Here is a 27,557-nt window from a genome sequence, read left to right as displayed (position 1 = left end):
CACATCGGCATCTCGATCCGTGGAGAAGTCTGAATACTTATACCTAAAAGAAAATCGCAAATTTAATAGGTTAGGATAATTCTAGCCTGACAAGCCAGACCCAACATGTTGATGTGGGTCTGGCTTGTCAGGCTAGAATTATGAAGATGTTGGGTCTGGGAACTCACCGTTGACAGGGCTCAAATTCCCTCTGCACGCAATAGGATAGTGCTACAACCAGGCAGAGCAACGAGGAAGGAAGAGAAGCTAGTTGATAGATTAAACTTTTGCCGTATCTGGTCGGCCCCAAAAAAAAGCTTAACTCCAAGTCTTCCAGAAGACCGCTTTTCCGAGCAGCAGCAGCAGCAGCAGCCATAAGCCCGCCCACCGACTCTATACACGATGTGATTGGCCTGACTAAAGTTTGGTTTTTCCAGCTCGCAAGTCAACGGAGAGTGCCTAGACCCCCTGGCTGCAAAATAATTTTCCTGCCACTAGGGTGCGTCTAGATTTCTAGGCTAGGATAATTCAACTTCAATCTAAAATTGAGAGGCCTGTTGAAGTGCTTACATGGAGACTTACAAAAAAAAACTCATACACTTCAATGCGCAAAATATGAATGCAGCCTGTTATCAATATAACAGTAACACTTTTTAATAAGGCACCCTTTAAAAAAAAAATGTTGTATTCAGTGGCTGTTAATTGGTATCAATTATTTATAGAGGTTTTTGGTTGCCAGGTTGTGAGAAAAGCTTTTGCTGTTTAGCCAATCTGCTGGTAATACTGTAGTTATTCATCTTGGTAATTCATTAAAACAGGTTTAATAAGCTGTTAATAAATGGAATTTGGTGGGGGTCTTTGGCAGTCCCTTTCCAGAAGGCAAGTGGCCTTTATGGTCCATATATCAAATGTATCAGTCAAAGGGTGTTTTCTTTACAACCTGGCAATCCAGACATATCTGTTAATGCGTTATAACATAAGGTAGTACATTTGTTAAATAAAGCCATTAGTTACTTAAAAACTCGTATTATTAGGTAATATAAGGGACCTTGCAAACTTAAAGAAAGATGAACTGTAATATATCCGCACCTGATCAGTCCCTAAATCATTAGAAACAGGAAATCAGACCTCTGTTTGGAGGGAGATTTGGACTAAATGTTCCATAATGTGGCTTTCAAATACATCTGTAGGCTCAGTCTGTGCCATCCAGTAATATTAAAAACAAACTTTAGGGTCACAGCGGGTCCTTCTCGGGCTATGAGTGCCACACCTTGTTGCCAAACCCAGTTGACTCCCGTTATGTGGCCATTTGGTCGTGCAGTGCGCGTCTTGGACACGGCGCTGCGCTCTCGGCGCTCCGCCGCTCTGCTCGTCTGAAAGCACACCCCGCCCCCCCCCTCCATCTCCACCTCTACCAGCGCCGAAACCACACACGAGGGGGGAGAGAGGACGTTCATCCGCGTCTTTCATAGTAACCGAGTCACGCCGTTCACAGCCAGACTTCTCAGCCAGGACACCGGAGTCTCTGACCGATCAGTCCCGGAGGTGCGTCCGCTCATCCGCTCCCCTGCCAGCAGCTCCGCGCCGCTTCGCTCCGTTCCGTTCCGTTCCGCGCCGGGCCGGTCCGGTCCGATCGCTTCCCCCTGGAGAACAGTTTATTCCCTGGAAGCTGGATGAATTATTGGAGAGTTGTGAACAAGTGCGAGAAGAAAGCTGAGGCTCGGGATCTGCCTCCTCGCTCCGTCCAGGGAAGACAAGACTCAGCCAGAGTTGTGGACGACAATGGAGGGGACGTCCCTGTATCTTCTTATTGTTATTTTACTGATGCAATGTAAGTGACAAATGGAAACTATTCATTCGGGAGAACTAACTGTCAGTATTTGTGTTCCCATACTTCTCTTCGTGAGATAAAGCTTCGGAAACAGATGAGTAAACTGGTCTTGTCATTCATTATTTATAATATTTTTTTTATTTTAGCTCACCCCTGGGATCTATCATTTGCGAAAATTGACATTTAATTAAGTGCTCTAGACTTAACAATCTTAAACATTTTTAACGAGTGATTCATTTTTCAAAATAGTGGTTTTATTTCAGTTTTTTTGTGAATTTACAGGGAAACTTTTAGTGGCAGAGTTACAGTTTTAAAGTTAAATACAAAAACGTATAAATACTTATTTTGGACTTTTATTTTGTTGAGTGTAATTCCCCAGTTCAGTTAAAGCCCCTCTGAGAGAGTGGGCTGGGGTGACTATTGCAGCCAGACTGGCTTCCTACAAGTTGGCCACAAAGTTGTATTTGGCGGGGTGCCACAAAAGGGTGTGGGCGACATGGTGGTGGCAGGGGGGCACCCGTTTTGGCAGAAGAAGTGACTGATCCGTGCATGAGGTCAACGATTGAAGTACCACCAGAAATTTCAAACAGTTTTTCTCGTGATAAGGTGTTTTCATAGCAGGGACTTTACCAGGAGACTGAAGGGTGGAACGAAATGAGAAAATAGAAGTGGAGAGGAACATGAGAAAACCCTTTTTCTTTAAATTGCAAAAAGGCACCTAACTTTCACTCATGGGTAAGAGAAAGCAGTCTAAGTGCCTTTAGGACTCCAGGGGAGCAGTAGCAGTGTGAGATGGATGTGATGAGACAGTTAGAGTGAGTGATGCAGATTTTACTCTGTGTTGTCCACATTTTGCCACCTGTCAGGCCACACATTTACAGAGGTGTATGTATGTGTGTGTGTCCAGTCCGCTATGGACAACCTGACAGAAATCACTCATCGTCTGGCATACAGATAGATGTCGACAGTTTGCAACAGAGCAGCTTCAAATCTGCCTCAGCTCTAATGAACGCCTGTGGAGTGTATTTTAAAAAAAAGAAACAGGAGGAAATGTTTTGGGTGGGTCTCTGTGGCAAGACCTAACATCCCCCATCTCATCCTCACACACACACACACACACACACACACACACACACACACACACACACACACACACACACACCGTGTCTGCCTGAGACAGCTGTTGCTCACAGGGTTACAGTCATACAGAGAGGCTTTGTTCAAATGGAGAACACACACACACACACAGTCCTCCCTGTTTTTCTCTGTACCCCGACACCCTTGAAACGTGTGTGCCATGAACGTTATCTACATCACACAGCCAGACAGGATATGTCTTATGAGCCCATTCCCTTCCTCTTTCATTTGTCCTGTTAATTTTAATAAGTGCCTTAATTATTACTGCGCCATGCTTGTTGACCTCGGCCCAGCCCTGGAAACACCCACCCTAGTCTCTGTAACACTCTGTACGCACCACGTAATGAGAGTAAAGCTGCGTGCCAAGAAGCGAGCGTGCCATCTTTCTATTTTTGCTCAGGCCGTCCCACTGTGAGTTTGAGCTGTCGCAGTGTTTGGTTGATGTTGATGCCACGCACGAGGTGTGTGTGTGTGTGTGTGTGTGTGTGTGTGTGTGTGTGTGTTTTTGTCTGTAAGCTTGTCTGTGTTGAAGCCTTTGTCTCAATGTTTCTTTGCTTCAGTGCCACAACAGATCCATCGCAGAAGCATTTTAATTACCTTACTGGCCATATCTGATGCCATATTGGAGGAATATTAGAGACCTGCTGCTGTGGCGCACATGAAAAAAATAAAATAAAGTATATATAAGCAATTTTTTGACAGCCACTTTAGTTTGTGATTCATACTCGTCAAAAATACGTTTTGGTGTAGTCAAACTAACACAATATACAATTTTATTAGGCCACCAATTTTGATAGCTACTCTACACTGGACTCACTCATGATGAGTGACGTGGCAGAATCTTGGGCAAAATCCATGTGCTACTATCTGGAGCTGATTCTCAGTCCAAATCAGTCCACACTTACAAATGCCTGACCAAGGATCAGTCCTCAAAGTGAAGTGTGCAGATGTTGAGCCACAATCAGCCCGACTCAGCTGGCTAGAGGGTACCATTAGCTAAAATAGCTCTCTAATAGCAAATCTTTATTTTGCAAACTACTGAGCCATTTTTTGTTGATATATGTTTCAATTTTGCTAGCTACTCAGGTGGCCAAAAAATACTCGGCTCAACAGCGGCCCAAGTCTGGCATGGATCTTGAGCCAATTTCAGGTGCCAATGGTGGTCCAAAGCTGTCTGCTAACTGGAGCTGAAATCAGCGTGCACTACTCGGAAGCTGCACCATATTAACATTACCCACCATGCAGTGGTGAAATGATCTGAACAGGCCATGTGTTCATTGTCTGCCTCGACGCCTTTGTAGTTAATTGAGGCCATTGAAGCTGACAGTGTTCATAGTAGTAGAGCACAGTGGAACACGACACAGGGGCAGCGGGACCTCCCATGCAGAGCCTCTTTGCTCATTTCTTTATGTGTGTGTGTCAGTCAGTGCAGCGGTAAAGTGTGGGCATGTTGTCAGCCCAGCTACATTTCTTTTTTCTCAAAGAGACACCCTTCAAGGTGGCAGCAGGCCTGGTGTCACACTATGTGACAAGAGCTTCTCCCGTTCACAGTCCTACTGTCTGAGAGGATCTCCCTCACCTTCAATCCCGCTCTCTCTCTCTCTTTTAGCCATGCTACTGCAGATCTCTGCCCCCCTCCACCAACCTCCACCCGCCTCACTCTCCTCCACTCCACTTCATTTGTATTCTATTCTTAGGGCCGCTCATGTCTCCTTTGTCGTTCCTCCTCGTCCCTTTTTAATCTCATTGTATCTCCCCCCCCCTTCGTCTTGTTCGTCATTTAGCGAGACAATGCTCCTCAGAGGGTGTCGAGGTACACGAGCCAAGGCTACGGCAATAATCCTGTTACACTGCCGCAAGTCAACACATGGCAAAGCGAGGGGAAGAGGGACATCTGGAGGGAGTGTGTGCAGTTTTAATTCCTTTAGCTCAAAGTTTGACCAAGCTGATGCTGGTGTGTAAATTGAGCCAACTTTAGGAAAAGCTTCTTTTTTTTTTTAAACTTGAGTGTGTGTTATGCTGCATTTGGCAGATGGCATTATTATTGAATAGGCTGTTGTTTATTTAAAAGCTAATTTAAAAATAGCTGTTTTCGTGGCCAGGATAGCTCACTCGGTAGAGAGGGCGCACATATACAGAGGTTCATGCCTCGACGCAGAAGGTCCAGGGTTCGAGTCCGACCTGGGACGATTTCCTGCATGTCTTCCCCCCTTTCATTGCTTTCCTGTCATTAAAGGTGAAAAAAAAAGCTGTTTTCGTGGAAATAAGAGCGAGGGAGACCTTTGGGTCTAAGCTACAGTTTGTATAGTCATCCAACATAGTCATCCCTGTTCTTTTCCACACTTCCTGTCCTTTGTCTCAGCCTGCCCTCCATTCTTCCATGTTGCCTCTCCCTTCACAGGAGAAAACCTCTGGAAGTTAGTAATCCACTAACAATGGGGCCCACACAGGACGTTACTGACAAACAGGAAACTGGTCACAGTAATTTCAGCCTGTTTTTTTTTTTAGTTTACAATTGTGATATTTTGATCTGCCATTTGCAGAAACAATGACAGGAAAAGTGTGTTTTGTGGGATGTTATTAAGCTTTTTGCTTTCAGGAATATGTGAAGGGGACATCTTCATTACGCTGGAATAAAAGTTTGTTACACATTTTTTTATAGCCCTTAATGTTCTGAGTAAGTACCCCTGAGGCCCATTCAACATTTATTATGTAATTTCAAAAATGCATGTGCATCGAAAAATCAGTTTTTCACTTTACTTCATTTAGTTGCAGACTTTTGGGAGATGTTAAAGGCTTCCGTGCCGCAGCAGAGACTGTTTTACGGTTCTTGCTGTGTGCATGTTTGTAACCTGTTATCCCCATAAGTAACCTTCACCCCGTTGAACCCAAGTTTAACAACAGGAGAACCAGAAAATAATCCGCCCCATAAACCAATCAGCACACAGGAAGGGCAGCTCTGGCTTCCTCTTCCTGTTTGGAGGCTGGATATCAGTGACACGCAGACAGCAGGGAAAAGAAACCCGGACAGTGCGCCGTCTGCCTCTGCTAATGCCCCATTCATCAGGTTAATCTGGACAAGCCTCTGGAGAAATGCTTGGTGACCGTGTCCTAACCTGCGTTTAAATTAACATATGGCGGGCTGCTCCTTAACCCTGCTGGATTAAAGCGGAGGAGGGAGTAATCCTGCCCTTGCCTAAAATCTCCTGGAGAAGGACTCTGGCTGTGTTTGCCTCAGACAGTCGACCAAAGACAGCCATTAAGCATTCTCCTCTTGCAGTTGGCGGGCAACGTGAAGCACTTTACCCAATTCACCTTGCCCCCTAATGGATGACAAGCAATATTGCGTTCTGAACTGCTCTCACCCCTCTCTTTTTTATCTCCCACTCTCCCTCCCCTCTTCTTCTCCACCACTACCAGGTTCCCCCTCCGTTCCTGTTACCGTGGCGACCAACAGACACAAGGTGGAGGTGCGCGAGTTCTCAGGTGAGGCAGAAAAAGCAGCCCTAGGCCGCCTCATCGTCAGTCTTTTTTTTTTTTTTTTTTATCTCAGAAGTTGATGTGTTATATGATTCTCTCTGACAGAATAAACCATAAGGCTATAAATAGACCAAGCAGTTAAAAATGCAAATGATTGAAGTCTTTGCTATTCTGCCATAAATATCTCATTGGCTCCCTTTTTCAGATGCGGTGCTGTCCTGTACCTTCCACACAGAGAAAGACCAGAACCCGCGCATCGAGTGGAAGAAGAAGGGGAAAGATGTTTCCTTTGTGTACTATGATGGACACTTCAGAGGTAAAAAATCCCACGAGTGTCAAACAAGCCATTTGTTTTAATCAGCCTGCAGTACCAGCCTTGAAGGGTTTTGCCACATGCCAGTGGATACGAGTGAGATAGGAATAATGGACAAACTATAAGAGATAATTTAGCACAGTCAGAGCATGTGTCAGTGGTGTTGAGGCATAAAATCTTAACCTGTCTATCCAACCTGTATCCTTGATCACTCTCCTTTGTGGTTTAGGATGTGGATTTAATAGGTGGAATAAATAATAAATCATACATAGCTTTCACCCGGTCAGTCTCTGTTAAAGACAGCGCACTTAGCCTGACAATTTTCTCAAATGTGTCAAGCCTCTTCTTCATTGTCAGCTCTAATTCACAGCTAAGGATGGCTTAAAAGGTGGCATGAATGAAGAGTTACTGCTTTCACAATGTCAACAAGCATTTAGTTAATTCATGAAAACCTACTCTTCCACCCAGTGGCTGGGTTATCCGATTAGGGGACCCTGGGGCAACACATTTGCTGTTACAGTACATGCATGCTGATACATACAGTAAATGGACCCTGTAGTCTCCCAAGTTTCTTTAACTATAGTGTAAACTGGGGCTTTAAGGGCTCCTGGAGGTCTGGGGCTTATTCAATTCATTTTTATAGACAGTTTAACAATAATAATATATCATGAAGTCTGTTGCTCTACTATAATCTGATTGTAATGTCTCATATTTAGGTGTCAGTAATGTAATATACTGATTTAAACATAGTGGCTTTAGCCCGCAGCCAGGCAAGACTTTTCCTCTTTGATCTTCCTGACCTGCTGTCCTTTCTTTCAGCTCCCTTTGAGGGCCGGGCGACCATCGAAGGGGCCACGGTGACGCTGCAAAGGGTGACTCAGGACGACGCTGGGGAGTACCGCTGTGAGATCAGCGCTCCTCTCGACACCGTCAGCCTGGGCGAGACCAACGTCACGCTCAAAGTCCTGGGTACGACTCAGAGACAACGATTCCAAAAAATGAAAGCTTAAATGTGTGGGAGATTTGTTTCTACTGGTTTTGCTCACGTTTCTGTAACACTTCCCCTGTCCTGTACTCTAGTGCCCCCACACACCCCGTCCTGCGAAATCCCCAGTGCGGCAGTGACAGGCTCAGTGGTGCAGCTGCGCTGTAGGGACCAGCAGAGCATCCCGCCTGCTACATACTCCTGGTTCAAGGATGACCAGCCAATCAGCCAGCCACGCCACGCCAACGCCACCTATCTAATCAACTCGCACACAGGAGTACTGGTGAGTCTGCGTTTGTGCTGATAAGGGAAACAAGGACAAATGAACTGTGTAATAGTTTACACTGTCTCCTTGCAGTATCATGTCGGGTTTTTTAGAAAATTTGACGAAAGCGCTCTTTGGATTGATAGTAGGTAGTGTTTAGTTGCTCAAGGACACTCCAGCAGAACAGATGCTAAAATAAAAAAATGAACAGCTGAAGCTATCCTCAAAAACGTTTTCTTCTTCCCTTTGTCTTTTCTGCAGGAGTTTAGAGCTGTAGCCAAAGACGACACCGGTCTATACAGCTGCCTGGCTTCGAACGGAGTGGGACCGCCCAAGAAGTGCGAGGGCAAGCACATGACGATAGGTGTGTGTGTGTCTGTCTGTGTGTGTGTGTGTGTGTGTGTGTGTCTGTGTGTCCGTGTGTCTGTGTCCACACTTCTTTCACTGCCTCTTCCCCACACCTTTCAGTGCTGGAGAAAATCAGGGATCCAGTGGAGAGGAAAAACCTACAAAACTTAATGTCACCCTGCTTCTAAAATGTAAAACATCTTTACAAAGCAAATTAAAGCTCCCATATTATAAAAAGTTAAATGCCATTTCATTTAATATTATTTACTCATGCATGCATGTTTAGACGGACAGTATAAGAAAAAAAGAAAGTGTTTTGTGAACATTAAAGCATGTAAACATGTTGTAGTGGAAACCCAAAATGCAAGCATGAACCCAGAAATGACCATTATGTGGGAACTTAAAAATTTGTAAGGCTACTGCATCAATTCTTGACACACATTACATGGTCTAAAATGATGCCATTTTCTCAGGAAAGGTCTTCAGCTTGCTAATACATTATAGAATGTCCTGTAGTAATGTAATGTAATCTAGGTTAATGCAGACAACCATTTTACCCACTTAATAAATTATAGGAAATGTTATTGGAGTACAGGAAAAGGCATTAGGCGGAGTTGCACTAAAATATGGCCTCACTGTTTGTATGGTGACCACTGTTCCACTGCATCTTTGTGACTTGCTTCTTCAATAAAATAAAATGGAGAGTTTGATAAGTCAGTCTCTATCCCCCTCTCCCCTCCAGAGGACGTCAACGTGTCGGCCGTGGTGGCAGCAGTGGTGGTGGTCTGCCTCGTCATCGTATGTGGATGCGGGGGATTCCTCTTGCACCGCAACGGTTTCTTCAGCCGTGAGTTTGTCTCTTTAGTTAGGTTTTTTTTTTTGCTGTGTTTATTATTATTATTTTTTTTTTCTCAATCGAATAAGCAATGTTTTCTGACTGCATTATCAGTGCATCAAATTAATATTTTCTCCAAAAAAGAACTCCTGACATTCCCTCTGTTTTCTCCCACATGCTCCTGTCTCATCCATCAGCAGGACACAGAGGAAGGTAAGAGCTCTGTGATTGCATTAACATCGATGTGAACAAACACACTTTAGATTGATGGAGGAGGGGGGCCGGTGTTGTTGCACTAAGACTGTGTGCTGAGTCAGGACTGTATAGAGTGACAGCTGTGGCTGTGTGTGTCTATATGTGTGTGTGTGTGTGTGTGTGTGTGTGTGTGTGTGTGTGTGTGTGTTGTGTGTGTGTGTGTGTGTGTGTGTTTGAGCCACAGCCGTGCCTGTGTTTCTACTCATTCAGTGATTGGCGCCAACAGATGTAAACACCATGGGAAAAGGTTGTTGTTGTTTTTTTTCTCAAAATGATTGCCACTTCCAGGCAGACACACAGCTGTTGGAATCATATCAAAGTGTAGCAAGACAGATGATCTCAAAATGCAGACATTTAAAGGGGGAGAAACAACCAGTGCAACATAAGTATGGAATAATTACTGGCTGTTAATCAGCGAGGAGGAAATTATTGGCAGTAGAAGGAATTGCAAGCAATTAAACTGATTGGACGGTTAATTTGAAAATGGATTATTTCGATGTTGCAGAGATTGAAGACTGAGACTGTGGCATGACAGAGGGCTGTTAGTGCAGTTACACACAAAAGTGGGCGAAAGGACGTTTTGATGCTTGGCTGGCTGTTGAGCCAGAAACCACAGAGACGTAAATGCATGTCCTCATGTGACTGGCCTAATTCGCTTGACTTTATGTTATTTGATTACTGGCTTGTTACTGCGCAGCGTTTGATGGAGCGTCATTGTGGAGCTCTCCTTGAAGCTGATGCGAAAGCTCTTTGTCTATGTTAAAGTCTGATGCTTATCCCACTGAGCTAACTGGAGCTGTCAGTGTCAACTTCCTATTTATAGAACAGGCTTCTTCACAAAGACTCAAAGACGATGTGACATGATATCTGATGCACCAAAAGTAGGCACAAGTTAACAAAGTAGGAATGCAGGTCTAGGATTTAGCTCTGCCTTTTAGAGAGAAAATGGTCAAGGGGACCTGGTTAGATGGATGGATGTTACATCATGCTAAGCACTGACCAGGGTCCGATTTTAAGTTCTCCTTACAGCCGATGGTTGTTGGGGAAAAGGAACATTTGGGCTGTTTGACACAAGTGAAGTCTCGTTTTAGTTTTTAGGATCTTAAAGCTCAGTGACAAAGTGTCACTGTACTCTGATGGTTACATTACATATTCATATCTCTCTCAGCTAGTGTTTAAGATGAAATATTTGAAGAAACCTCTTTTTTTATTGTTATTCATAGGAACATATTGTAAACAGCAGTAAATAAATGGGGAAATCGTCGCAATAAGTGTAAATTGAAACACTGTGTAAATATGAGTGAACTTATGAGTTATTTAAAACAATACAATACGTGTGTGTGTGCATTTTAAAGGAGACATCCACTGCTATAATACAAACCTGAAAGAGAGGCGGTAAAAAAGAGTTGCACAGAATGTAGACATTGTATATTAGGGTGTTGGATTGCTGCATGTGATTGGCTCACCACTTGACCTGCTCCCTCCAGCATTGCCTTCAGCTCTGCTGCATCAGGACTGGCTGCATGTCAGTACAGGTTTGTTGCCGTAACCCCAGTTCTGTAAACTTGTGCACAGGATTTCTGCAGTGGTGGATATTATATTTACTCAAGTACTGTCCTTAAGAACACATTTTGAGGTACTTGTACTTCACTCGAGTCTTTTCTTTTCATGCAACTTTCTACTTCTACTCCACTACATATCACAGAGAAATATCGTACTTTTCACTCCACTACATTCATTTTTGTTACTAGTTACTTTACAAATTAAGAGTTTTGCACACAAAACACATGCAGTTTATAAAATCTGATGTTTTATTATAAATGAAACTACCCAACAATATAACTGCCTACAAGTCCAGCTGAAATGATCGAACTTTCCTCCCTTTTTTCACACTATTAATGCTCTTTTTGACCCTTTTTTGTTTGTTTCCAGTTTCTAAAATGTGAGGCTTTTTCTGAGTACTTTTACTTTTCAATACTCGAAGTACATTTTCCTGATGATACTTACATCCTATTACTTAAATAACATTTTCAATGCAGAACGTTTACTTGTAGCAGTATTTTTACAGTGTGGTATCAGTACTTTTACTAAAGTAAACGATCTCAATCCTTTCTTCCACCACTGGATTTCTGTATTGTAAATTTGTATATTCAGGGTCGTTACGCGAGGGTTCATTTGCGAGTCTACAACTAGGGTTACGACGGCACCTTACACATCAGACTTCATACTAATAAACCCCCCACCCACTCACCCATTAAAGCATGGTGTGCAGTGCGACTCCAAAATGACCCCCTCTTGTTAACCCTTCTGAAAGCCATCATGCTGACCCCTGCAGGTCATTTTGGATCTCCCAGTGTCATGGTGCAGCCCACATCAGCAGCCAAACCCTGCACAGAACTGAGGACACGTGAGTGTGACTCTTAGGCCGACAGACAGATATGGAAGCAATGAAGAGCCATTATAATGTGAATCTTACAGCCAACTAAAGAACTAATTGGGACATTGTACCATGAATGAATAGCCTACTTAAAAGAATACTTTGACATATTGGCAAATATCATTATCAAACATCAAGGTACTAATTATAAGCGATCGTGTCTGATCAGGTTCCATTTTTTTTTTCAGTCAGTTATCTTGATATATATTTAAAGTGCAGTGACTTCTTGGAGTCTCTGCTGGTTGCCTGACAGGACAGCAGCCCAAGCAGTTTTATCAAAACGTCAAACTATTTCTTTAAATATTCAGTAGTCACATTTTTACAGTTAGGTTTTCAGTTGTGCATAAGATTCAAATTATTTGGGCCGCTTCTTGCTTCCATAAACAGACAAGCAAAGAACCAGTGACTGTAGATACATACATTCTGTGTACATTTGCATACATACACATCACTTCGCACATCGCATCACTTTATTAGGTCCATCTAGTTAACATGAATGTGGTCTTTTGCAACAGTCCTGCAATAAACCCTACCTTCATGAAGGTTAGACTGTTTTTGTTGAATGTGTTTTGGAAAGTAGTAGATTCGACATTTAGAGGCTGCAGTTTGTGATGATGTTGAACTGTATACTGGCAGGTGTTTCTATTTCTTTTTTATTATTAAAGGTAGGCTAAATAACAGAAAGACCTCTCTGTATAATGCCAACCATTTCAACGGCATCCTCCAAAATGAGTTAAATCAACGCCTCTGTAAAACATTTGGACCTTCATGAAAAGTCTGATTTATTATAGGACTGTTGTATTAGACTGCATGAGTTTTTGCTAGATGTACCTAATAAACTGGTGACTGAGTGCATGTCGACTGTTAATCAAATGCCCTGTCACAAACGCTGAACTACACTTTCCTTTCACAGTCCTCACCTCCGTTTTAATATAACCCCGTTTAGCTGCTGAGAGTTCCGAGTCTGACTTTCCTTTTTACCCAGTGGGAGGTTTGCCGTGTATGATGTGCATTATTTCTACAGGGCAAGATCTGACTCAGGATCCAGCTGTCTGCCTCCACTTTCTTCTCTTCTTTAGGACTGTGTCAAACTGTCCACTGTGCTTACCAATGTCTTTGTCTTTTAGATCCAATGTCAACTACATCCCTCCGCCCCAAGAAGTAAGTGTTTTTTTGTTTTCCCTTGTCCTCTTCCTCCCTTACTCCCCCTTTGTGTTAAGCTCTGAGTGGAGGACATAAGTAAAGCGCTGACTTAAGCGCGAGCTGTTCATATTTACCTAATGAATGTTGCTGTGCTTTTGATTGAAATCCCACCACCGTCGCCTCGAGAGCCATAATTCTGAAACGATCACAAGAAAACAATGGAATGCTAATGCTTCTTTTCTTTTCTTTTTTCCTGTGTCCCTCAGCCCCAGGATTTCAAACACACTCAGTCATTCATGCTCTAAGAAGCTGGCCTTCCTTTGAGAACACATCACCCTTACGATAAGGTGCCAAACACTGGATTATCTGATTAACTTTCTCTCTGGACTCTGAATGAGCTCTCCATCGTCCAATTCATGCTAATTTCAATCTTCTCCCTGTACCGCTCCTTTTGGATGGCAAGGCTTCTTACTCTCTTGCTTTGTACTATGTGGGTCGCCTCAGTCAGTGCCATTTTCTGCTCTTATGGGATAAGGAACAGTTGTGTGACGTTCTGCTCCCCCCTGGTGGTCATATGTTGAAATTCCAGTTGATCCTTTCTGAATGATCCAGGGATAACTTGAGCTTTCTACGTACACACTTTGTTTCTTCCCTCAGCGAATGGCCAATGTTTTTAACTACCTTTTTTTTTATACCAAAGACTGACCGTATACTTAAATGTTCTTTAAAAGAGGGAAATTCTTCTTAAAGCCATAGATAAAGCATTGCTTTCAATCTACTCAAACATAAATGTGGTTTACCTCAGCATCTGCCAATGTTTTGTCTTCTGTAACACTGGGGTTCCTGGGGGCCAGAGTGCCACACAAGACCCTCATGATGTTAGTAACCAACAAAGCCAGTCCAGGAGAACAGGAAGCCACTCCAGCCAATTATATTGAGACCAACCCCATTCCATCCTGATGTGCCTGCATGGTCTTTATATATTTATATATATATATTCATGCACACACACTCTTTCTCTCTCTCTCTCACACACACACACACACACACATATATATATACCTTGTGCCTTTTTAATTTATCTGTCATATTTATCTATGGATCACACTTTTTTTGTAAAGAACTTGCCTTACTTTTTCTGTCTTTATATTTTGTGCCACTGTTTATCAATGTTTTATCAAAAATGGAGTGTCTGATTTTAGACAGTGTGTGTATGGATTGTTCAGAGTTTTATTTGAATGGTGTATCTGTAATAAAAGTGTTTTCTATTCAAAACCATACTTGCCATTATTGTTGCATTATTAATGCTTGTATAACCTCAACCCTGTTATGCGCAATTAGGCTCTAGACATACTTTTTTCAGGACAACCTGGGCTATAAGGATATGTATGCCGCAGGGATGTCCGCATGAATTGTTACGTAAAAACTGAAAAAATACTATATGTATTGTAATCACACAGAACAACTTTTAGCAATCAGAGGAAACAAAAATAAACACTGTTACTAATAAAAATATAAAACTATTTAGATTTTTTCCCAGAAAGGTCCATACAGTTTTATCCTGAAAAAGTTAGTTGTGTCATCTCCAATGCATTTTCTGTCTGCTATTAGACATCAGTAGGCCAAATCCCACTCTATCCACCCTCTGTGTCTGCTTCCAACACACACACACACACACACACACACACACACACACACACACACACACAAAAAAAAAAAAAAAAAAAAAAAAAAAAAAAAAAAAAAAAAAAAACACACACACACACACACACACACACACACAAAACCTGCTTGTATCAGGTTAGGGTTATCTATTGGCTGAGAAAGCGCCCTGTCTCTTGACCTAAACTTCATGTGATTGGTTGACGAAGCCATCAGTCAAGACGGTCAGCAGCCAAGATGGCGGAGGCTACGGGTAAAAGAAAAGATAGCTTTTTCATACAAAAGGTGACTCAATAACTGTTCAGTCGTGGATTTATCTTTATGAAATTATTGTGAGAAGTCACAGAAGTACCACGCCGGATTACTAAACTTCTGGAAGGGCTACGGTTGCACTGAAGTCCTCTGCCCTTTGAAACGGCCAAGCTGTTAGCTGTCAGGCTAAAAACACAGACCAAGGCTAGGTTGATTCATAATAATTATTTATTTATTTTACAAAGACAATGATATATTAAAAAGCTTCTGGATGGCCTGCATTGGCATTGAGGACTTCGTTAAAACGGTGCACTCTTCCGATTCTAAACCAAAAAGTAAGTCTCTGCACTGTATCTGGAGATATGAAATATGACATAAAACGTGTAGTTTGGCATCAAATAGGCTACGACAACAGCTAAAGACAATACTCATAAGAGGTGTAACATTGTAGAGTTTCATAAATGAATGTATTTATATCACAAAGTAGCTTGTAGTTAAATTGCCAATGATTGTTGCTTGTTTCCCTTGCTGTATGATAACAGGCCTACTGTACAGACTACACAACCTTACAAAACCTTCAATATGGTTTGTTACAGCAATTAATCTCTGCTGTGTAATACGTTCAGCAGCAGTTTAATAATCTTAGCAATGGTAAATCATTTACCCAGTGATTTAAAGATGTGTGGATATATTGATAGTTTCTGCAGTGGTTAATTAACCCATGTTTGGTCTGTAACTAATTTCACATATTAGGTGTTCTGGCATTGTGATTAGTGGAATAATTCAGGACATGCCATGTTGGTAGATCTAAATAATAAGTGAAGGTACCCTTTGTTGGAGAGGTCTGGGTGTGAGCCAGTGCCAGAGTAAAAGTGATGAAAAGCCATAGTAGGCCTATAGTATGTCGAAAACAGCGATGCAAAAAATATTGTGTAGTCCACTGGTTACTTGTGTCAAACGTTTGTTTTGTGTGGACCCCTAACTACAGTTACTATTCCTAGATCCAAGATAAATAAAGTAACTCACTAGTCACAGTGATCACGTATGAGCAGCCGAAAGGTGATAGGCGGTATTTTACCAACCAAACTTTCACACACGTTTTAATTCACTATGAGTTTTCACTGTAGTGGTCAAGGTAATGCAAGTTAGCTTTTTCTCCTTCCAGTTTTAGATTTTAGACAGCACCACAGAGGGATGGAACCCTCAACCTCCAGTCTTCACGAGAGTTTAACCTTCACCTTAGCTTGCTGAGCTCTACGCAAAGCTTGGGAAGGCTCTCTTTGGAAGATGTATTTATTATTATTTACTGTCGAGACAAAAGTGGGATTGAATCCTTCAATCTCAGATTGTTGAGTCAGTAACTTATCTCAGTGAGCTATTCCTAATTAATCAATTAAGTAATAAACTAATTAACCAATCAAATAATACATTAATCAACCAATTAACAGCTCAATTAGCAGATCAAGCAACCAACCAATTAATCAATCCATTTTATTTGTCACATGAAATCAATTAGTCTACAAGGACAAAGTTTGAACAACAAATAATAGAATGGAAACTTCTAGTTTCAAGAATAGCTCACTGAGATAAGCTACTGACTCAGCCATCTGAGGTTGAAGGATCAAATCCCACATTTGTCTCGACAGCTTTTCAACTACTGTCCTCTGAAATGTGAACAATAAATACAACTTCCAACCAGCACAGAGTCTCAGATCAGATAGCTCAGCGTGATAGAACGCTGGATAGAGGACGCACAGGTCTTGGGTTCAATCACCCTGAAGGAGATGGGTTTGTATCCTGCATTTCACAGAAAATTTCTTTCTTCCCTAAACCCACCAGTTCGTCTTAACTGCGTACTGTATTCGCTGGAGGTGGCGGCTGAGGTGGCGGCAGAGTGGAATAGGCATCAGCCCTTCACCCAGGAGACCCGGGTTCACATCCAGCGTGCCCCAGTAGGATGTGCGCAAGGTAAGGTAGGCGCCACCCCGAAGGGGGTGGTGCCCAAGGGGGCAGTGCCCACCAGCAACTCCAATGCCACCCCAGAGGGGGAAACCCCAATGCCGCCCCGAAGGGGCGGCATTGGGGTTTCCCAAGTGTCATAAACGGTGCGTTGCAACCCCTTTGGGGTTGCAACGCACCTTACCTTTTGCCGACTGCAACAATGAATTTTTTCTCTAAGTGTCATAAGTACATCTCTGGCCTTTCACCCAGGAGACCAGGGTTCTTGTCCCACATGTCATGGTTAAGTACTTTCCTAATCCCAACTGTCCTCGGCCTCTTTATGGAGCCGAGGACAGTTGGGTTTTGGAAAGTACTTTTCCATGACACACAGGACACAAACCCCAGTCTCCTGGATGAAGGACCTCGTATTCCTGGGTGATGAACCTCATCATAAGGTGTGCTACTCGTGAGTATTGAACCCACAACCACTGTGTTCTTCTAACCAGTGTTCTATCACACTGAGCTATCTCTTCTGATACTCTATCTCGGTTGGAAGTTGTATTTATTGTTCATATTTCAGAGTTGAAAAACTGTCAAGACTAACATGGGATTTGATCCTTCAACCCCAGATTGTTGAGTCAGTAGCTTATCTCAGTGAGCTATTCCTGAAGCTGACATATCAGCTGTTGGTACAGTTAATTGTTGTTCACACTTCGTATTTGTCTATTCCTATGTGTGTCCTATCTAAGTGTTTGCACATACGCTGGCGCTTGGAAGGGTAATTCCAAGTATTGCACACTCTCCGCGCCACCCGACCAACCTCCCAGCACGAAATTACGGAAAAGGCTTTTAGTACTGGAGGAGATAGCTCAGTGTGACAGAACGCTGGTTTGAGGAAACGCAGGTCATGGGTCATCATCCCGACAGATAATTTATTTAAAGGTTTTACACCCAAAACATGTACATCCACTTTTATGGAATGCAGTTTAACTGTAACAACACTTTTAGACATTTTGTATAACTTTTACATAGATTTTGACATAAAACATACAATTATTGCTTACTTTTTTATAAGTACATACTAGGGGTGTCACAATTCTCCAAATCCTCGATTCAATTACATTTTCGATTCTAGGGTCACGGTTTGATTCGATTCTCACTTCTTTTCTTTTTAAAGCACAGGTTGCTATGCCATTTTTAGACTAGACTTGTATGCAATATAATATCTGACATTTGTTCTCAATGTACCACACTACATTGTCAAATTTAAAACATTTATTAACAACATAATGCAACAATAACTTAGTATATCTTCAGTCAATTCAATACTATGACTTTTTTTCTATTTTTTTGACATACTATACTATGGCTTTTTATCACTTTTTTCTACATACTATACCATGGCTTTTTTATCACTTTTTAGACATACTACTCTATTCTTTATCATTTTTTTTGCTTTAAAAAAGCATAAAGCTCTTATAAATATAATATGGTACAATAAACATACACATTCTGCCTGCATGACTACTTTTACTTTAGATACTTCCTGTACATTTAGTAGCATATAAAACATCTTAAAAAGCAGTCAAATATAATGTTTGAAGAAGATTATGCATAGACTATTATATAGTTACTATTAGTTATTGTAATCTAATAATATATAATAAAATAACTGATGTGGGCCATTCTTCTGCATAATCAGTACTTTTACTTTTTTTTACTTTAAGTACACGTTGCTGAAAATACTTTCAACTAACTCACATATTTCAATGCATGGCTCTTGTGTTTGAGTTTCTTTAAACTGGGGTTTCGCTTCTTTTACTCCACAATCTGAATAATTATTCACAAGTCATCGAGTAAATCGTTTATGTGAAAAAAATGTCATGGTTCCTCCTTCTTTTATCAGTTTGACTGATTAAATGAATTTACATTTTTCTAAATTGTAAATAATACAAATTAACAATATAATAAATTCATATAAATGGTCTTCAATTAAAATTAAAGGTTAGTATATTCAAACTATTAATTTGTACAATCTGCCTTGTTTGAGGAGACTGATGTGTAAACACCATACATGAAGGGGTGAAGGTACGTCATCGTGACGTAGGTTGTATACAAGGAAGTGGATTGTGAGCGTGCTGGCTAACACATTCTGGCTAGCTACATAGCTTTAATCTACAGCTTTTATGCAGCATGTTAGCGGTAAATCTGACTCAAGCGTTTAAACAGCAACACCGTGTAAAAGTCTACCAACAACACAGAACCCGTTACGTCACTTACTAAACGGTGAGCCAGGAGCACGTGCAGGTTGATAACGAGTCTAGTAACTGAAGAGAACATGTCGCCAATTTACCCCACACCAGTTTACTGCCACGCTGGAAGAGCAGACTTCCGAGATGTCTACGAGCCGGCGACGACGGCGGAGGACTCTTATGCTTGACGCCCCGGCTGGAGAAAAGACGCAGACAGGCTGCAGCTGATGACGTCAGGCACAGCGCCGTGGGTTTCCTTATTGCGTCATATATTTCCTTTAGTTCACCTGAACATCACTTCTGGATGTTTAAATGTGCTCTGCTGTTTGTAGCCCGTGTGTGTGTGTGTGTCTGGAGAAGGCCAGTGGCTCAGGAGTGCTGTCAGTTTTTCTGGCGTCAGTGGTTGGACCTTCAGATCTAGATCTGTGAGTTTAAAGAAAAGACAATTCTCACGCCCAGTCAATACAACTTACAGATTACTTGTTGGAAAAAAAGATCTTAAATAAAAGCATTCGTTTCTCTCTCAGTTGCACTGATGTGAATCCTGCAGCAGCAGCTGCACAGTGCACAGCAAAGACAGCTCCCTGTTAACACATCACCTGTCAGGTATTCACATGCTTTGAGTGCAAGTTTCTGAATCGTATGGGCTGTTTTCCTTCTTTTCTTTTCAAGGAGAGACAAGTGCTATTAAAAAATTGCAGGCTTGCACTGTTGCTTGACCATTAAGTTATTCTGCTCTAATTTGTGCCATCAAAAATAACTTTTTGTAGATGATGTAGGGATAGCGCTGCTTACAGCATTATTACTATGCGGTCTCTTGTGCAGGCTTATTCACACTAATCACAGACACCATCATCATACACCACACTCTTCCAATTGTACTGAGGAGTGGTACTCCAAAATGTTTAGCAACCTTTAAAAACAACTCACAAAAAAACATTGTTTTAACTGCTGCTTACAGCTGGAGTATTTCAGCTTTATTTCAAAAGTTTGACAGATTATTTTACCTCATACCCCCATTTTTGCTGCCAAATTTACATTTAGTGTTCACGCTCTGTGCCTGATTGGCTGTCGAGAGATAAATCAAAATGGAAAACGCAAGGACTACAAATAAGTTGTTTTAATAAAAACACGCATTCTGGTTGCGTCTAAAAGCACAGCCATGGAGAATGTCTGACTTCACACCAAGTTCTGAATATGAATGTCAAAGCAGCAGACAGGTTTGGTCATCAGAGTGTCTGCCTGCAGGCTACAGCTTCAGCATCTGTAGGTTTTAGAATAATTGATCACTTTACAACAGAGTGACAGCGTGGGGGTGACCATCAGAGGCATCTTAATTGACAACCAGTGCATCATGGTTCAATCCACTATATTTTTATTAAATACAACATATTTGTGACATGTAGGAGATAAACAACATGGATAGCATTCACTTGGCCACTTCCTCAAGCTTGGGCTCTGGAAGAAAAACAAAGGGCAAAGAGAGAATCATTAGTAATTCTGCGAGTTTTGAAATGAGTATACAACATAATATTATAGATTGGAAATCTAGACAAAGACGACAGCAATGTGTAGCAGCTAGCTAGATATAGCTTCATCAAAAATACAGTGAGGCCCAAAAAGAAAAGAAAAGCCTTTTGAACAGATTTCAAACGGAATGAGAAAAATCATCTTGCTTTGATAAGTGTCACTATCCTTGTGCTATATATAGACACAGACAAAGCCCAAATCACAGTCTCTCTGTAGTGGCAATGCGGGGTGCGATAGCAAAAAGAATCTCTTAAAGTCATGTGTTTAACAACATATAATCAAAAAGTCATAATTATAAGCACTTTGTCATTCCAATGGTGTAGCTGATGATAAATCAGACAGAGTCTGGACTACAAACAGTTAAGAAATACGCTGTCTGGGTTAAGCTTGTCAAAAGTATTGATCCTTTTTTGATTACCACGTGTTTATATCGATACGATCTCCTTTAATTGTACACATTTTTTAATACCATTTCTTTTTTGTATTCATACAGGGGAAACCCACGTAGACCACTGTATTTATTGTGTTTACAAGTGAAGCAATAACCAAGAAAAACCTAAAGAATGTACAAGGTAGAGGAAACATAGTGAGAATGGTGATAATAATGTTAATTACTATTCACATTATTATAAATGGTCTGTTATGTGTCCAGTGACTTTTTCCCTTTACCAGCACTGTGGCAAGTTGCTGCTTAAAATGAAAAGAAAAAAAAATGATCCTTTGTTGCATGCCACCTAGGACTTTTTTTCTTTTTGCTGTGGTATCAAGTATTGGTTTTTGTATTGTTTGTTTTTGTACTCGTGACAACCGTAGTCTTCAAAAGCTCCACTGTACATCAGGAAGCCAAAGTCAATGTTAAAACCATGACTCATTAGATAAAAATTACATTAAAAGAATGTGATATTGACAACCGTTTACGAACATTACAATACTATGTCTAGAATATAAATACAATAAATTGTTTTTCTAAACAAGGGTCTACATAACGCTGTAATCGTTGTAATCGCAATCACCTAAGCAACATTCATTTGTCTTAAATTGATAATAGGAAATTAGGGCAGGAGACAGAAAAACACTCACAGTACACAATGTAAACCAGCATACAGTAAGCCCAACTGACCTGAGAATTTGAAATCAGGGAACTTGGCGAGGTCTCCTCCGCCATATAGCCTCTGCAGTTTGATGACCTCTTCAGACACGTTCTTCTGGTAAGAAGCTCCTCCCTCCACAATGCCACCCGAAATCCTAAGAGAGTCAAGGCATCAAATAATGTCCAAGAGATGGGCGTGACGCGATGAGTGAAGATACCATTTAAATAAAACACAAGCAGCGAGGATGGAAATGAAATGCTTAAGAAGCCAAACCGTAGCTTTTACAAGGGCATTTAAAGTTCATATTTTTTCACAATAGTGTGTGTGTGTGTGTGTGTGTATGGTCGCACTTGTATGTTACGGTTGTTTTTGTTGATTATCCTGTGTTTATTGCATTCTTATTTCTATTAATGCGTTGTTTTAATGTGTATGCTGTAAGCACTTGTAATGAAAAGGCACTATATAAATACAACTGCCAATGCCATTGACTAGAGGATGAACTCGTTTAGATCCATCAATCTGGACTCTGATCAGCCAAATCTAAACATTATGCCTGGACAATGTATGGCCATTTCATGTGGGCAATATGACAAGAGTTGTGTATTATCAACTGACTTGCTCTTGGCGTTGTAGTCCCGGATCTTATCCAGGAACAGTTTCTGGATAGGGTCGAGATCCTTGGCCCGGTTAAAGAGCACAGCAGAGATGCCGATGTTCCGGCGCAGGGTCAGGCTCGCGGCGGAGCGCAGCGCGGAGGACAGCTGGAATAACTTGTTAAGTGCCATCTGACGGAACAAAATGCCTCGGGTTACATTGTTATCATGACATTCGGCTGCGATTCTGTCTCTTTATCATATCAGTAGGAAAGGCATACCCTAAAATTACATTAGGAAGAAATGTCTGCCATCATATAGCTAACTAGATGGGAGCTGGAAAACTACATCACCGGACGTGCATCCACGGTTAGCTGAAGCTAAAAATGTACACCAACGCTAGTTGTTAGCATATGTTAGCTGCCCGTCACCTTCAGTGCATACTTAACGTTAGCTGAATGGCATTGAGTTAGCAACATACTATACAGCTGCGACATTATAAGTACCTTCGGGAAAACGTCCACTTACTTTGCACAACGACGCTATACGAGCTTGCTTTCATTCTGTCTGACTGTTAGCTAAATGTTTGCTTCGTTCACCTAACATAACAGCTAATGCTAAGACAGCTTTAGCTGACGCTTCACACGTTTTTAACAGTGGTGTCTATTGTGCTGTAGTAGCTAAGTCATGCTAACGTTATACATTAACATGTATTTATGAGTATGTATAGTAATTACAGATACAGAGTTAAATGCTAGATAGCGTTTCTTTTAAAACTCAGTACTCACCTTGGATTTGACACTTAAGAGTACAAGATCCAAATGTGGAGGACCGCGGTGGATTGTGGGAGTAATGTGGTGTGAAAAGGAGGCGTTCGCGGTCATCAAAATGGTGCCTACTTTGCGCAGCGCTGCGCGTATTAAGGTTGATCCTAAATGACAGCAAATTATCCCCAATCGACCAAAGTAGCTTTATTTGAATGAAGATTTGTAAGAGAAAAACTAGCTTTTTATTTTTTTTGCCTTTTCATAATCACAACAGATTGTTACAGTGCATTATGGTTATTTTTATTCTTTTATTCAACTAATTATGTTTTTTTATGTACACTTTTTACACTTATTAGGCCTACACACATTTGTAAATTTCCCGCATGTCCCTTTCAATATAATTTCACCTTTTGGGATTTGCGCTGTCAATGGAAAAAAGGCACAAGTAGCTTTATTGTAGCTAAAAATTCTCACTGTTTTGCAAGTTATGTTAAGTATGACTTTTGTTGATGGCACACTACACTATGCCTTTTTTCTGACATACTATAGTATAAAAAGCCTGTACAGAATACAAGGAAATAATGAGCGCTACTCCCGATCATTGTAATAAAAAGACAGGACAACACCACAAAAATAAAACATCTGCAGCCGACAACAGGTTCTAATATAATAAAACAAATGGAATCAATGTCATTTTGCACTTCATTAAGATTATTTATTGCACAAGAATAAATGTAATTATTGCACAAGATCCAGTAGGTTTTTCTATGAAAGACAGTCAACATATTGCACAACATCATGGGTTATTCAAAGTTTGTTGGACTAAGGTATGCTAATGGCCCAGGGAAAATATGTCCGTAAGTCTGGTGGTCTGTGAGAAGAGTCCTTTAGAATGTGCAGAGGGAGAAGTCATAGTATAGTCCGCCATAAAAAAAAAACAGGGCTTGTCACATTTTTGATGACTGAGTGCCAATTTAGGGAGCCAGCATGATTGAGGGCTGCACAGGAAAAGTGCAGACATAAAACAAAATATCTTTTCCATCTCGCTTCCACATTAAAATGCAGAGTTGTCCACATAAATCCTCAACTTAAGCTAAAAGCACTGCATTGAACGTAATTCCTGTGACACTTGCGGGCTGCCAGTAGTTGTCATACAACCAGTAGCTTCCTACAAGTTGCCATTCCTAACCTGACAGATTGTTTAGTGAGGTGCAGTCTGACGCAGTAGCCTAGCGCTGTATTAAATGTCAGCTATTAACAGCTTAAGTATTGAAATGGACCACAGAGGATTAAAATACAATGCATTTCATGTCATGTTCAGGGGCCGCACAAAATGTTTGAGGGCTGCCACTGGCCTGTGACCGCACATTAAGAAACTATGCTGTACACCAGTTAATCGGACTGCGGTAGTCAACTAGATTGTAGTTTTGCCCCCACGATCTCCAACTTTGAATTTAATAAAATATCACACAGAGTGGATGGAATTTAGTTCACCTCAATCATGTATTTTAACCTTTAGCAGGATGACCTGGATTTAGCAGTGTCTGATGCATGTTGTTTTCTTGCTGAGACTGACCTCTTGCATCAGGGATTTTTTTTTTTTTTTAATCATTACTTGTGTGAGATTTAATATCACACATGGACGCATGTTATTAGAATAAAAACAGGATGCATGAAGAAACCAGGTGTGCATTAAACATCGTAAAAAAACAAAACCAAAACACGACAATTGTATGTACATTCAAAACTTTATTATGGAATACAGTGTAGAAAGCGTTTTCCCAGTCAATGCAAATGGCCTGCACAATATTACACAGTGGAAAACAAAACCAATTTATAACCCACGGAAGAAAAAAAAAAAAATAATTAAAAAAAAAGATAGAAAGAAAATCCTGCTTCCTCTTCTACTCTACTGCCCTCTGTTGGGCTTCTAATGAGTGCACTCTGAAAACCAAGGACCCACCCCACTGCAGCCTCCATATGAACACCATTTCCTCACAGATCTTACTCACCATTAGATGTATTATTAGAGTGAGAGGTTACACTGTATTTCTTTCAATTTTCTTTCATGTAATGTTGAGGTGGTGTCAAACCTTTTAACACTAGCGGATGTACGGGAGATTCTTGCCTACGATGCTGAGATTTATTTTATCCCCGTTTCCACATCCAGACTCACTGTCAGCTCTCTCAATGGTAAACGCCTATCATCTTTATACCGGCGACAGTGCTCTGCCTCTGAGGAGTCAAGTGTGCGGTTGATGGCAGAGAGGTGAGCAGCATGCCTGAAAGGAAGGCGATTGAGGGAGGGGAAGGTAGGTGCTGGGGAGTGAGAAAATCCATATATATATATATATATATATATATATATATATATATATATATATATATATATATATATATATATATATATATATATATATATATATATATATATATACACACACACACAAAATGCCTGGCTGGCTATCCATCTGGAACTGCAAGTCATTTCCTCTCAGCACTCCACTTGTTCTATCAGTAAAATGATTACTAAACCAAAAAATAGACAGCGTTGGCTTACAACTGGACAAAACACCAGACTGAAAATGACAAAACACATACACAGAGATAATCCTAACCCATCCCCCATGCCAGATTCCTCCCATTTTTTCTATTTCCCTTCCCGCTACCTTCACACCCACAACATGCCCTTTTAAAAGAACTAAGTAACATGAATGAAACAAAAATTATAAGGGGGTGATTTCTGAGAGCCCCTACGCATAAGGATTTTTAACACAATATATTTCTGAATGAGAATAATATACAAACAGAGATGAAGCCAGCCCCCCTCCTGTAGCTTCAGGAACGTAGCATGGTTAAAAGAAAAGAGGAACACACTTAAATTCCAAAATCACAGATCTCTTTTAAATGTGTATTTTACATGATATCAAAGCATAGCCCGTTTCAACTAGATTTTATATATATATATATATATATATATATATATATATATATATATATATATATATATATATATATATATATATATATATATATATATATATATATATATATATATTTCATTGTTTGAAGTCACGTGATCACGAGAAGATACTAAATGTACAATCTTGCTAGAATGACAATCTATAAGTGAGAAAGGATCTCAAGAGAGAGCAGCGGTAAGATCTTGGTTGTTTTTTTGTTTGTTTTTTCCAAATCCTGTTGTCATTGTTGTCATGCACTACATAGGAACAGCTAAGACTTCGGCATTACTTCAGTAACATTACACGCAATTTAAAAAAAGGACTTTACATCGGTTTGACTTTTTTTTCTCCATTTTCATTCTTTTTTGAAAAACAAAACTGGAATCAAAAGAGAAAAAAAAAACCTTTAAAATAAAAAAACGCTCATTCAGAATACATGACTACCGTCGTCAACATAATTATCATCAGCATCTCCAAATATCCTTAAGAGCCTTGTGTGACTTAACACAGCCCAGCTGTCGTAAGAATGCGCAAAGAAAAGAGGATGGAGGGAGGGATGGAGGAGGAGGGAGAGAGGATACTCCAGTGTAGACTGAGTGCAGTAGTGGTGCAGTTGGTGGGGAAACACTGGGCCTTATTTAGAAAAATCATGCTGCTTGATTTAAGCCCATTTTTCATTATATAATCATTACAAAGAATATGAGAGAAACTAATGAATATGTCCACAAGTTGAATAATGATTTGAAATAACGATTCTGCAATTCATTTTTGTAAATGAGGCCCAGGTCAATGTGCGCCAAAAATCCCACTGATCAGTGGTCAGATTTGCCTACACAAGTCCACACCTAAAACCGTCCCACACCAAAACCCCCAACTATACACTGGCCCTGAATCAGTGTGGAGAGAAAGCGCTTCTTTCCCCAAAGAGTGGGTTTGTGTCGATGCACTGGGCGGGGCTTTTTTTCCCCCCATACATCAGCAGGCCCAGACGGAGCAACCTATAAAAACACCTTTCATTAATTAAAAAGGAGTCTTGCTCTGATAAAGTGAACAAACATGGTGCAAACTGGCTTGGCCACAGTGTCCGCACAGGCAGAAATGAAAGAAAACCCTGGCTACAGACACTCGGTCTGCTCGTAACTGACTATTCCAGTCACTCGATGATTTAAGCCACACCGCCTTTTGGAGACGTGGGACTAGTCGAGGGAGGGGGAGGAGGAGAGAGGGAAGGGAGGTGCTTGATGTGTGGGAGATGTTTGTGTGTTTTTCTTTTATGTGTGTGTATGTGTGTACATATGACATTCTCCTCAGTTCTGCATCTGCTCAAAGAACTTGTAGGTCGGGTTCTCGTAACCGTTCTGCTGCATCTTAGACAGGTGGCGCTCCTCGGGGGTGACGGCAGCATCCACCTGGAGGGGAGCCAGAGAGAGGGTGGGATAGAGGTTACACACACAAAAAATCATATGGTGTGTACAAATGTAAAAACAAACAAACAATC

General features: G+C 41.0%; 3 protein-coding genes across 8 annotated transcripts in view; 1 reads left to right on the top strand and 2 right to left on the bottom strand.

Moving 5' to 3' along the window:
- Positions 1-1,381: 1,381 nt before the first annotated feature.
- jam2a (junctional adhesion molecule 2a) lies at positions 1,382-14,280 on the top strand. 6 transcript variants are annotated; one of them, XR_005638388.1, is made up of 11 exons: positions 1,382-1,810; positions 6,368-6,433; positions 6,633-6,743; positions 7,560-7,709; positions 7,821-8,008; positions 8,252-8,354; positions 9,081-9,185; positions 9,371-9,386; positions 11,764-11,835; positions 12,890-13,026; positions 13,275-14,280. XR_005638388.1 is itself a non-coding variant. In XM_039793254.1 (11 exons), exons 1-11 carry the CDS (start codon positions 1,762-1,764, stop codon positions 13,311-13,313), a joined length of 933 nt encoding a protein of 310 aa, XP_039649188.1. In that variant the 5' UTR covers positions 1,383-1,761; the 3' UTR covers positions 13,314-14,280. The 6 variants fall into 6 exon arrangements, 4 of the variants coding, with proteins under 4 accessions (XP_039649188.1, XP_039649189.1, XP_039649190.1 ...); XR_005638389.1 differs by having other exon boundaries at positions 1,383-1,810; positions 9,374-9,386; XM_039793254.1 differs by having other exon boundaries at positions 1,383-1,810; positions 12,993-13,026.
- Positions 14,281-20,467: 6,187 nt separating this feature from the next.
- Positions 20,468-23,213, bottom strand: atp5pf (ATP synthase peripheral stalk subunit F6). The gene is given in 6 exon segments (XM_039793695.1): positions 20,468-20,573; positions 21,766-21,890; positions 22,352-22,521; positions 23,118-23,135; positions 23,137-23,184; positions 23,187-23,213. Coding segments are annotated over 6 exon segments (417 nt in total). The 3' UTR covers positions 20,468-20,544.
- A 2,945-nt stretch (positions 23,214-26,158) lies between these two features.
- Positions 26,159-27,557, bottom strand: part of appa (amyloid beta (A4) precursor protein a) — a 31,814-nt gene continuing 30,415 nt past the window's right edge. Inside the window, exon 15 of the mRNA XM_039793814.1 lies at positions 26,159-27,468. Within this exon, the coding sequence (XP_039649748.1) occupies positions 27,367-27,468 (102 nt within the window). The 3' untranslated portion in view covers positions 26,159-27,366. The remainder of the gene's footprint in view (positions 27,469-27,557) is intronic.

The sequence above is a fragment of the Perca fluviatilis genome, chromosome 24 (genome assembly GCF_010015445.1).
Source record: "Perca fluviatilis chromosome 24, GENO_Pfluv_1.0, whole genome shotgun sequence".
NCBI lineage: Eukaryota > Metazoa > Chordata > Actinopteri > Perciformes > Percidae > Perca > Perca fluviatilis.
Note: the sequence above shows the minus strand (reverse complement) of the source record. Positions and strands in the feature narration are given on the sequence as shown.